This window comes from Zootoca vivipara, chromosome 14 (assembly GCF_965207765.1).
Source record: "Zootoca vivipara chromosome 14, rZooViv2.hap1.1, whole genome shotgun sequence".
Classification (NCBI taxonomy): Eukaryota; Metazoa; Chordata; class Lepidosauria; order Squamata; family Lacertidae; genus Zootoca; species Zootoca vivipara.
Genome location: NC_142597.1, coordinates 29981524 through 29994221, shown reverse-complemented (window position 1 = coordinate 29994221; position 12698 = coordinate 29981524). Strand labels below are relative to the sequence as shown.

General features: G+C 46.0%; 1 protein-coding gene across 2 annotated transcripts in view; it reads right to left on the bottom strand.

Moving 5' to 3' along the window:
• Positions 1–12698, bottom strand: part of HIP1 (huntingtin interacting protein 1) — a 70136-nt gene that overhangs the window by 13467 nt on the left and 43971 nt on the right. For both annotated transcript variants that reach the window (XM_035139067.3, XM_060268459.2), the window contains exons 6-14: positions 11202–11278; positions 10793–10854; positions 9617–9757; positions 8215–8272; positions 7832–7907; positions 7495–7629; positions 1735–1832; positions 1383–1455; positions 316–499 (exon numbers count right to left, since the gene is read on the bottom strand). In XM_035139067.3, coding sequence (XP_034994958.2) covers positions 316–499; positions 1383–1455; positions 1735–1832; positions 7495–7629; positions 7832–7907; positions 8215–8272; positions 9617–9757; positions 10793–10854; positions 11202–11278 — 904 coding nt within the window. The remainder of the gene's footprint in view (positions 1–315; positions 500–1382; positions 1456–1734; positions 1833–7494; positions 7630–7831; positions 7908–8214; positions 8273–9616; positions 9758–10792; positions 10855–11201; positions 11279–12698) is intronic.

The window sequence follows — 12698 nt, the reverse complement described above, 5'->3', positions numbered from 1 at the left end:
CCTATGCCTGGACCTGTTTTAATGCTCTCTTTTATATATTTTTAACTCAATGTGTCGAGCCTATTTTGGGCTATTTTATGCTTCACATATATCCGCATATTAGATTTTTGGCGCTGGCACCTAAACCTTTGCATCATTGTCTTAGGGTAATTTAAATGCTATTACGCCAACAATACCGCCTTGAATTATGTTTCGTTGCTTGTCTCTGGCATTTTTGTATTGATTTGATTTGGCTATGTACCAGTGTACTAGCCCCCGCTGCCCCAGACGGGAGACTTGGTGCTGGGGCTGCCATTCAGCCCTCTGCCCACTCACTCTCTATCTCCGTGAGGCTGCGCTGGGCTTTCTCTGTGTCCTCGTGCCGCTTTTTCAACTCGTCCAGCTCTGTGCGCAGGAAGTCGCTCTCGTCCAGGGCCTGCTGCTTCAGGTGCTGCTGCTCCGCCAGCTCCGCCTCCAGCTCGTTGATGTGCCCCTTCAGTTGCTGCACCAGGCGGTGGCTCTGAAGGGCCCACAATGGAGAGGGGAGGGGATTAGGGGACCCGCTGGCAAGATTTACGGGGTGTGTGTGTGTCAGGAGAGGGGACACAGTCTTGGCTAGGGAGGCCAAGTGAAGCAGGTCACAGAGCACCCCTGAAACAAATTAAACAAGGACTGCCCATCAGATGGAAGGGGCACCCCCGAGTTTGGGACACCTCCACATTCAGAAAATGCCTCCCCATAATTGTGATGAGCTGAGGTGCGGGTGTACACACCCATGCCTATTTACAAAGTTAAATGGCTACAACCCCTAACAACACATCTGTTTCTTGGTCTTGGGCTGGGAGCTGCGAGTGCTGTCCTCACAGTCCAGTAGCCTGGACCATCCTGACTACTGATCACTCCTGCCCCCCCCCCAAAAAAAACACTTGCTGATGGATGGACACTCCCTGCTACCTGCTGCCTTCCAGGATTATGCAGGTGCTGGTGTGAGTTGTAGTCCGAAACATCTGGAGGGCACCAGGTTGGGGAAGGCCAGCATGCTGTTTTGCTTCTGTTCCCAGTGAAATTTAGCAGATTTGTCTGCCCATTATTTGAGGTAACCCAAACAAGAGGCAGAGAAGAGAGGCAGGAACTGAAAGAGGTAGTGGTGGCCACATGGAGCTTGTGTCTGCAAAAGACGTCATTTCCCCAGGTCTAGCTGATGCAGCATTTTGGACTTGTGAAACCCTTCACAACTTCTGCCTTGACATTAAAAGCAGCGGAGGCTGTGTGTGCCATTGTCCTACCCCACCTTCTGGGATTCTCCTGTTTTGCCCCACAAACCTCCCTTCCTGAGAGCTGAGCTCTGCCCCAGAGATAGGTGCCAGGTGTGTTACCAACAGCGATGGGGGCATTTCATTCACCTCGGCCTTGAAGTTCTTCAACTCATCCTTGAGGGTGCCGATCTCCCTGTGCAGCTGCTCAATTAGCCGGTCCCTGGAGAAAGGGAGAGATAGGTTGGTGTCGTGTTTCCAATCTGTCACGAGGACAGATAGCATTCTTTTTAAAAAGCCCCTCACTCAGGACCATGGGTGCAGGCTCAAATCTAGAAGAGATGGGGGCATTACATGAACCCACCAAACCCCCAGACTGATCATCTTTCTAAGCCATTAACACCCAAACACCGTGTACCCTGGATGCAGTTAAAGCAGTGCAATGATAATGAAAGTTTCTAACAAAAGAAGGAAGGGCATTCAGAGAAGGACCCTCACTCACTTGTCATCCTTGGTCATCCCATTCTGGCTGTTAAAGTTGAACGGATCATTGCTGAATGAACTGCCAAAGAGGTCATCAAACTTATTGTCAAAGAGACTCTGAAAGAGGAAGAAGAGATGGAGGCTGTTAGCTCCATGCAAGAGCAGGGCGGGTCTTTGCTATGGCCTTTAGAAGGCGGCAATAATTGCAATATTGAAAGGATGCAGATTTAACTATGTTCTGACCTTCCTATTGTCAGAGCAGAGGCTGTTTGCTGGAGAAGACTGGAGCGAAAGGGAAGGGAAACACCTGGGAGACTTCAGCTTGTGTCCTGAGCTTGTGCTTGCTCCTCCCACTGCTCAGGTATTTAGCCAGGAGCCACTAGCCAATGGCATGGGAGCTAAAAGGTTCTCAGCTAGTGGATCAGCCAGCAGCTGAGAAATCCCTGTTGGCCCTTTGCTCCCTACAAAAATTTGTTGACCTCAACCTAAGTGAAGAAAGAGGTTTAAGTGTAGTGTGGGATGCCAGCAAGGCAGCAATGAGAGGCTTTTTTAATTCAAAAAAGTGCTTTTCATAAAAAAGGAAAGGAGAAAAAAGAAGCAGGAGATATCAAGTGCCTTATTGAAGAAGGAGGAGGAGTTAATGGCAAAACCAAAGGATAAAGATGCATCTCAAGTGATTAAACTCCAGCAAGCACAATTTTTGATGTTAGTTAATAAAGAGATTGAGCTGAAAATTAATGAAACAGAAAAAAATTGAATTTGCTAATAAACCTGGTAAACTGCTAGCATGGCAACTTAAAAAAGAAAAGAAGAGTAAGACAATAAATAATATTGTAGATGAGGATAAGCATGTGACCAGCTCAAAAGAGATAAGGAAAGTGTTTGACAAATTTCACTATACTGCTGTGGGAAAGAGGACTTTGAGAAAATGGACTGTAGCATATCCCGAGTATCTAAGGAAAACTGGCAAAGTCTGAATGCACCCATATCGATATCAGAATTGCAATTGGCTATAAACAGAATGAAGATGGGAAAAGCACCGGGGCCAGATGGACTTACTGCAATTTATTATAAAAAGTTCCAGGATGCACTTATAGAACCACTTAAGGAAACCATGAATAGAATTTTGGTGACTGGAGTAATCCCAGTGCCATGGAAGGATGTATTGATTACCTTGATCCCCAAACAAGATAATGACTTAACAAAGACTAAAAATTACAGACCTTTTTCATTATAAACTGTTTGCTACAATTTTAGCTAAGAGACTGAAAAGGACACTAACTGAGTCAGTCCACAGAGACCAAGCCAGGTTTTTACCAGGCTAACAAACAAAGGACAATATAAGAAATGTAATTAATTTAATAGAGTACAGTATTTGGAAGTAAGAAATGAAAAACAGGCTGTGCTAATCTTTCTAGAGGCGGAGAAAGCCTTCAATAACATTTCATGTTCATTCGTGACCAAGGCTTTAGAGAAAATGGAAATAGGTAACTCTTTCCTAGCAGGAATTAAAGCAATCTATACTGATCAACCCGTAAATATATTAATAAATAATATTATTTCAGACAAATGCCCAATAGAAATAGGAACGAGACAAGGCTGTGCCCTGTCTCCACTGTTGTTTAGGGCATTAGAAATATTGCTTCAGAATATAAGGAGAAATAGGGAAATTAAAAGTACAGTTTTGGGGTGGGATGTAGAGTTAAAAAAAATTAAGGGCATTTGCTGATGATGTGGTGTTGAGACTTTGGAGAGCATTCCCAAAGCATTAGAATCATAGAATCATAGTTGGGAGAGACCACAAGGGCCAACCAGTCCAACCCCCTGCCAAGCAGGAAACACCATCAAAGCATTCCTGACAGATGGCAGAAATTAAAAGGTTTGGGGAAGTGGTGGGTTTGAAAGTAAATTCAGATAAAACCAAAATGTTGGTCAAAAACATGGATGAGCAGTCAATTAAAAAAAATTTTTTTAAAGAAAAGATGCCTGGTCTGTAAATAAGTAAAAAAAAGTTAGATATTTGGGAATTTGGCTGACAGTAAGAAATCTCAACCTATTTGAAATGAATATTAAATTGTGGGCAGGTTAAGAAAGAGTTGGAGATATTTTTTGGGGGGGGGGGGAGGGGGGAATGAAACGCTCCCGGTTAGGTAGAATTTCAGCCATTAAAATGAATTTATTGCCTAGGATGCTGTTTTTATTCCAATCAATCCCAATAGTAAATAATTTAAGCTGCTTCAAAGAATGGGAAAAAAAGAATGGGTTGTATTGGACAATGCAGACATCCTAGATTTAGATGATCATGATTTAGAATCTGGCTGGCATGCATGTCTTTGGTATGGGAAGGCTAAAATCTGTAAGAGTTTTAGGAACTACATTCTTAGGAAGAATCTGTATAGAGTTTGGGAGAAATATAAAAATCTGCTGGAAAGAAAAACACTTTTATGGCTACCGCTCATTGAAACAATTACAATTAAGAGAGTTAATATGGATATACATTGGGTGACTTACAGAGAACTGCTGGATTTTACAGGGGGGGAACCCAAACTGAAATCAATGGAAAGCCTAGGGAGCCAAGTTACTGATTGGTTGCCATATCACCAGTTACATGATAAATTAGATAGAAAGAATGGATTTTTAGACCAAAGCTCACATTTGAAAAAGCTGCTTCAAAATAAGGATAAACTTTTGTCTAAAATGTATAATCTTCTATTAGAATGGGACCCACAAAAGACGAGCTTGTTAATGACAAGTCAATAACACACTGGGCAACTGATATAAGACACAATATAGATCTCAACCTCTGGGAGAAATTCTGGAACAGTGACCTGAAATTTACAGCATACTATTCATTGAAAGAGAACTATTTGAAAATGATTCTGAGTAGGTTGGCTAAGATTTATAAGACAGAATCAGATAAAGAAGTGGAGGGAATGTTCTTCCACATGTGGTGGACATGTAAAAAGGTAAAAGGGTATTGGGAAATGATTTATAATTAATTGAAAAAAAATGTTCAAAATTACTTCCCCCAAAACAAACCAGAGTCCTTTTTGCTGGGGATAACCCAAACTGAAATTCCCAGATTTCAGAAAAAGTTATTTATGTATGCAACAACTGTGGCTCATGTTTTGTTAGCCCCCAAATGAGCCCCCAAATGAGCGAGGTCCCAACTAAAAAGGACTGGCAACTTAAGTTGACAGAATATGCACAACTTGCAGATTTAACATATAGAATAAGAGAGCAAGAAGAACATATGTTTTAAAAAAGATTGGAAAACATTTATTGAATATATGGAAAATAACTGTACAGCTGAAAACACTGGCAGCATTAAGATAAATTCAACGGAGTAAATAATTTTTGATGGATGTAAAAGTGGAAAATTGATTTGAATGGTTATAGTAATATATGCAGGGGTGTTTGATATGTAAAACGAATCATGGAAAGAGAAGAAGGGAAGTCAATGGATATTTTAAAGCTTGTAAAATGTTTATTTGAAATTGTAGAACAGAGGGGGGAAATACAACAAAAGATAAATCCCTGTTGGCCCTAAACTGTGAAGGGCATATTCCTCCTTTACAAGCAAGACAATGAACAGCTGTGCTTCTGCAATCTGTTTTCACCAGCAAGCCCCACCCCTGAGGGGCTCCTGGAGATGCCCCAGCGGTTTCCGATAGAGACATTCAGCAGCAATGATAGGCCTGTCGACAGACAGTTATTAAGAAAACAGAAGGGAGCAATTTGGTGCATGAGGCAGTGTTGATTGGCCGGCGCTGCTTAGAAATGGGGATGCTGGACTTTACATCCACCCTGAGGGTGTGTTTCATGATGGAGAGAGAAAAGCCATGCATACTGCAGGAACCTCAGCCATGGCAGTGGGGGCCACCCTCAAGGGGAAAACACCAAAGGGAATTACCCCTCTGGTGTCTCTCCTACATCCTGGGTGGATGAAGGAGGTGGATAGTGGAAGGACCTGGAGGGAGAGGAGGGAAGTGAAGATCTCCCAGGGTGAGAGACAGGGAGAGGAAAGGAAAGGAAAGGAGCTCTCAGGTGAGAACTGGGAGGGTCTGTCATTTTTTGTGGGGTTTCAGATTAAGAGTTACCTTTGGCTAGAGAGGAGATTCTGCATTTGCACACTGTTTTTGCGATTTAGATACCCTGCTGCTGATTTTCTGCTTCATTTTTGTGTGCTGCTGCTTTTATGAAAATCTGCATTTTATTACGCAATTCTTATAAATTGCATTCATATAACTGTTATCGTGTCTCTACTACATAAAAATTAAGTTATGTGTTGACATTTGTGTTCTATGTCACAAACCACCTTGTGGTCTTTCGACAAAACAAATTTAAAAGAGGAGACTATGACCCTACTTTATTTGAACAACTCTGCCCCCCAGGGACCAGATGACACAATCATGAGAATGGTGGCAAGACGCTTCCTGATGTGGTGTAGTTCAGGTGGCAGGATGATTATTTGAATGCAACAGATTCCCTGTACATTTTCAACATGCTGTGGAGAAATCTCAGCTGACCCCTTAATCTTTTTTATTTTATATTTTTACATACATGGAATTTTTGCTGGGGGTGGGGAGTTACGTAAAGATGCAAAGCCAGCACTGTCTCCAAGCTGAAGGGTGCAGTCCAGGAAAATATTTTAACATAAGAACATAATAAAGACCTGCTGGACCAAGTCAATGGCCCATCTAGTCCAGAATCCTGGTCTCATGATGGTTACCCAGATGCATCAATGGGAAGCCCACAAGCAGGACCCAAGTGCATAATTGCTCTCTCCCTTTCTGCTGTTTCCAGCTACTGGTATTCAGAACCATTGCTGCCACGGAGGCAGAGCATAGCCGTTGTAGCTAACAGGCATTGACAACCCTTCCCTCCATGAATTGATCTAATCCTCTCTTAAAGTCATCCAAGTCGGTGGTCATCATTGCCTCCTGTGGGAGAGTTTTTTTCCTTTTTTCATAACATTTTATTAAGGCTTTTTATAATGCAATACTATAAAAAAACCTAATCTAAATGAAGACACACACAGAAAAAGAAAGGGAAAACAAAACACAAAGTCCCCTCTCAAAGGTAGAGCTTAACTCTTGTCTCATACAGAAAGGGGTGGACCCTCCCAGCTCCCAAATGGGAGCTTCCCTTTCTTCTCCCAATCTCCCACCCTGGGAGCTCCTCTCTTCCCTGTCTCTCAAACAGGGTCCCTCACCAACCACCCATCACTTCCAGGTGTGTATAATCCCAATAGCGGCCCAGAGTAGAGGACACAAAGAGAAGAAAAGAGAGAGAAAAGGCGGAAAATAAAAATAGGAGAAGGAAATAAAAGAGATAAAAAGGACTTCCGATTTCCCATCTTGCAGTTACATACAAGTAGATGATTCAAAGTTTTCACTTTGAATGACAACCAGCTGTTCTTCCTTATGCTAAGCAATATTTTCCCAATCTTCAGACCCAAATGTCTCAAATTCATTCATTTTCCTTTCCACACAAAATTCTAAAAGGGGTTCTCTAATTATTCATCTTTGTTCGTACACAAGTAAGTCCTTTTGCATTGGGCTCCACTAACTATGAGCAGGCTCATCCAGGAGAACACAACAAGGCTGGAAACTGGTGAAGAGTTTGCTTAGTTGAAATAATGTTCTGCAGAACAAGTAGCCTGTGGAGTGGTGGTGCATAGAGAGAGATTCCCTGAAAACAGAACACAGCTGCCCTCTCCCTCCTCTCGTGGGCCAGGACCAGATTCTCACTTGAGGAGCTCTGCCCCTCAACTCACCTTCTGAGAAGACGTTTCCATCTCCACAAGGTCCATGATGGGCTCACTGTCGGGGGATGAGGCTTCCACTGGGATGACAACCACAGGGCTGATGTGCTCGGAGAGTGCCGATGCCCGCAGGAAGTTGGGTGGATTCTGGTGATGGAAAGAAGGGTTAAAGCTGGGAAACTCGAGAACTGTAACACTTCGTAGAGGCCCACAACACAGGATGGAGCACTCCTGCCCTGCACATCTTCGACCTTGGGAGTTCAAAAGGCACAGCTGTAGCAGCCCCTCCACTTAAATTCTACAAGGGAACCTGTGGGTGCCATTCGTTGAAGGCCCACAAAGGTCATACCTCAGGCAGCTGTGGGATCTGAATAAGCCGCTTGAAGTACTGAAGGTTGCTGGAGCGATAGAACAGATCCTTCAGCCTGCAGAGTACAAGAGCAAAGGCAATCAAATCCATGAACGCATCCTGAGTGGGCCTCTGGACAGTCCGGGGGGGCGGGGGCGGGGAGTCTGCCAGCCTCAAGAGTGAAGCAAAGCTTTATGGGTCCCATATCTGTGTTTTTTTTAACTATGATTGCATTTGTATATTCATTTTAAAAATTGGTTTGTGGGTTTTCGCGTCCGTACACCGCTTGGAGAGCTCTTCAATCTAACGGTTTAAAAACCTCCTCAACAAATAAATGTGAAATTCAGAGCTGTTACCAGGAACTGAGCTATTCACACACTTACTTTTTGAACTGCTCCAGGAAACGGTCCCTGTGGCCTTGGAGTGTGTCAGCTGGGAGACCTGGAGAAGAGATGCCCAGAAAGGGAGTGAGATCAGGGAAAACCTGGATTATGCAGCCAATGCCTTGGAAGGGGGGGGTTGATGTTTGTGGGGGTGGGGAGACAGACAGATGTGTGCACACCAGCAAAATAACCAGCTGAGCACACGTGCGACACCTGCTCCCTCAGGCACTCTGCTCCCTGTATGGAACAGCTTCAGATTCCTGCATTGGAAAGGTCCCTTCCAACTCTGCAATTCTATGATTCTATCAGGTTGGGCAAAGCAATGATGCACCTCCAGAAACCGTTGAGGGACAGAAGTGCTTGGTCACAGCCTTGGAAGCCTCCCTGAGTTCCTAACCTGAGGTGTGGAAGCTGGTTTAATATTTGGTGAGGAGGGAAGGGTACTCTGCACATGCTCAGAAGTTTCATTGTCTACTCGTACCTTGCCTATTCCAGGGTACTGGCGTATCACAATGGCCAAGATCTTAACTAAGTGCCCCTATGCAAGCCTCCTTCTCCCTGCTCCAAAATGGAAATACAGTCATATTGGAGCAGGGAGAAGGAGCACTTCATACCTCGGTTTAAGTGTGCCTCGGTTTGAGTACTCCGCGGACCTGTCTGGAACGGATTAATCCACTTTCCATTACTTTCAATGGGAAAGTTCGCTTCAGGTTAAGTATGGACTTCCGGAACCAATTACACTCATACCTCGGGTTAAGTACACTTCAGGTTGAGTACTCTGCGGACCCATCTGGAACAGATTAATCCACTTTCCATTACTTTCAATGGGTAAGTTCGCTTCAGGTTAAGTACGCTTCAGGTTAAGTACAGACTTCCGGAACCAATTGTGTTTGTAAACAGAGGTACCACTGTAGTTATATTGGCTGAACTGACAGTGAAATGGTAAAGAACTGCCAAGGTATCTGTAAAGCACTCTTGGCATTTAGAAAAAGTAAACACTATAAACTGCTACAACATTAAACAGGACTCTGTTTGCAGCTGCTCTGACATCAAAGATGGAGAAGGGCTGCAGCTCAGTGGGGGAGCACCTGCTTTGTCTGCAGAAGGCGCCAGGTTCAATCCCCAATGGCATCTCTAGGGAGGGCTGGGAAAAAGGCTCCTTGCCTGAAGCCCTGGAGAACTGCTGCCGGTCAGTGTGGACAGTACTGAGCTAGCTGGACCATTGGTCTGACTCCATATAAGACAGCTTCCTACGTTCCTGCAATCCTTCCAGCAGGGAGTGAGGTGTGGGATGTCTCAGCCACCCCCAACTATCATTGCTGTGATAACTGGAGCACAATGAATGAGAGAGGTGGTGGAGGGGAATCCAAGCCCCCAAGGGGACAGTCAGATTTGTACTCACAGGAGTGGAGCTTGAAGAGGAGTTTGACTGTGTAGTCGTAGAGGTGGCTGCAGTCAAGGATGACCTGGATTAGTGGGGCCAAGCGGCACTGCCCGGAAGCCGTGACCGACACGGAGCGAGACATGTCCAAGGAGCTGAAGACTGGGAGGGAAGGCACACAGAAATGAGAAAGGGTTGGATAAGTACATGTTGCAGGCACAACAAAGAAGGACCATTTCTAAAGATTGCGACCCCGGACTCAAAAGCAGCACGCAGTAAGCGACAGTGGGTATCAAATGCAGCATATGCCAGTGAAAGTGGAGAATGTTCAAGGAAGCCCAACAGTATCTAAGAGGAGACTTCCCAAAAACGAGAGGATTAAAAATGAAGCATTGTCTGCACGCCTTTTCCTCCACTTTGTTCAGGAGGACCCTCATGTCTCTTCTAAGAGATACAACCCACTTGTCCCATGGCTAGCCTAGCCAGGAATCCTGAGCTGTCCCTCTTCCCGATCCTCATTTCACCCAAGCCTTCTTCATCGCAAAAGCTGCTGCCTTTTTATTATTTGTGGGCGAATGTGCATCTGGGCACCTAGTGCTCTGCTAATTTCTGGCTAATTTCATCCGCTCTGTTTGTGTGTTTTAAAATGAAGAGAAGCTGAACCTGGGTTATTTCTCAGTCTCACTTCAAATCCCCCGCCCCTGTTTCCTGGTGCACTTTATTAGATGTGTGGACCTGAATTGCCCTTTTCCTGCAAATAATGCTGAATTTGCAGAGAGTAGACAATTCCAGAAGGAAGCGGAAGAATGGTGCATACATAGGAAAGAGAGGGAAATCTGCACGAGGTCAGTACAGGACTCAGCAGGAGGGAAACAAAAAGAGATAAGCACACGCTGGAATGCATGTGCCCCTCAAGGGGAAGATGAGCTCTCCTCCACTCAGCATCCTTCTCTCTAGTCTGAAACGGAAACTCCCATTTTGTGTGTGTGGTGTTTTTGTTTTCTGTTTGCAAAGGGAGATGCCTTCTAGGGGTCCAGGAACACCCTCTGTCCCAATGGACAACGATTTCTTCCTAAGGGAAGGGAAAACATGCTTGCCATCCACAAAGAGTGGGGCAAACGGCCAATGAATTAACCACACCTCCCTGAAATGTGCCTTGCAGAGGAATCTGGCATGCTTTGAACAGTGAAACCTTACCTGTCTGAAATAGGTTCAGTTCACACTCCAGGTAATCGAACATCTCCACAGTGAGTTGGAAACTGAGTGAGAAAGAGAGAGACTGAATGGGGGATGCTGCAACACTGAGAATGTGGAGGCCATGGTCTTTTACCTGCCACAGGACCATCGCAGAAACTTTGTGGAGTCCCAGAGGACAGGGAAGCAGCTCATGGCTCCACATAGCAGAGGGAGATCTGCAGCAGGGGAGCCAAGAGATGTGACAGAGCCTCAACCTGTGAGCCTGAAAGAAACCTGCCCCCACCACTCACCCACCCACCTGGGGCCACCACCAAGCAGGCAGCCCACCCTCTTGCCTCCCATCATTGCCCTGATCCCAGAAAGTAAAAGCATCCGCCACCAATGCCCCCTCCCAACAAGCAGCACTTACAAGTTATTCACGTCGTTCTCGCCCGTCTCGTCAAGCTGCCTGTCCGACATCTGGAGGTTTCCTGGGAACCTGGGGTTCTGTATGAGGGGAGACAGAGAGTCAGGCCAAAGCTGTGGCTCAAGGCAGGTGAAATGAAATGGTCTCCTCCTGCCAGACCCTCTTCCGGGGCTTTTGCCTCTCCAGCTCCCTGGAGTAGCGGTGCCCAGTGGGAAGAGCAGTGGGGCTGCAGCCAGGAATGGCCCTCAGCAGCTTCCCCTCCATCATTTGGGCAGGTGATGTTGAACTTCTCTCCCTCTGCTCACCCAGAATAAGACATGGCCTCTTCTGGGACCCCTTTTGAAGAACAGGGAAGGGTGGGCCCAGGGGAAAGGCAACCATCCCTTTAACCACAGGGAGCTGCATCATAAACCCCAGCCGAGAAAGGAAAAAGTGGCCACATTCCAGCCCTGGAATGTGGCCACGGGATCTCTGAAGAATGGACTGGGCTAATTCTGGCCACAGTGGTGAAGCCTGGCCACACTTCAGAAGCAGTGGCAATCCCCTGCCCCACCCCGCTCATCCCTGCTAACTGTTCTGCTCCTTTTCACACAAGCACCCTCTGGCCACCAGAGGGGACCATGCTTGGCCTGCAGAAGCAAAGGCCTCCCCGCCTGCCTGCTTGCCTCAGGACTCTGGTTCTGAGCCAAGCTTCCTGGTCCAGTCAGCCGGATTCCATTCTATAAATACCTGCTGCCGGCTCCACTCCCCAAACGGGATGCAGGCAAGACAAACGGGCCTGTCTTGAGCCAATCACAATGTGGGAAGGGAGGCTTGCAAAGGAACATTCTGGGAGCCAAGGAAGGGTGCAGGCAGGGAGGAAGCAAGCTCAGGCTGTTTGTCCCCAGGGAGCAATTTTCATGCACATGTGTGTGTGTGTGTGTGTGTGTGTGAGAGAGAGAGAGAGAGAGAGAGAGAACACCCAGGTATATGCCACCATCCTGCCTGTCTGCTTGAGGCCATCTAGTCCGACCCCTCATATGCCAAGAGGAGTTTGTAGATCTCTTCTTTTTTATTTATTTAATTTATATCCCACCTTTTCCCCCAAGGAGCTCAATGTGGTGCACATTATTCTCCCCCTCCTCCATTTCATCCTCACAACAACCCTGTGAGGTAGGTTAGGCTGAGAGACAGTGACTGGCCGAGTGAGGGATTTGAACCCTGGTCTGTCCCTGGTCCTAGGGCAGCATTCTAACCACTACACCACACTGGCTCTCTTCTGCATAGCTATACTGCCCTGTAGTTCTCTGGGTGGTTCCCAAAGTTCCCGCTTCCCAGTCAGGAAAGGGCAGGAAACAGTAAGGAGTGGCTGGCGATGAATAAAAGCAGGGCACGAAAACTGTCTTCCCTATTTTCCCTTCCCAGATTCTTTGGCCGTGTTAAAGCACAAGAGAGGGAAAGGCCAGAGTCAGGTGGAGCCACCCACAGTGCAAAACAGACACACCAGGAAGTATTATGGAG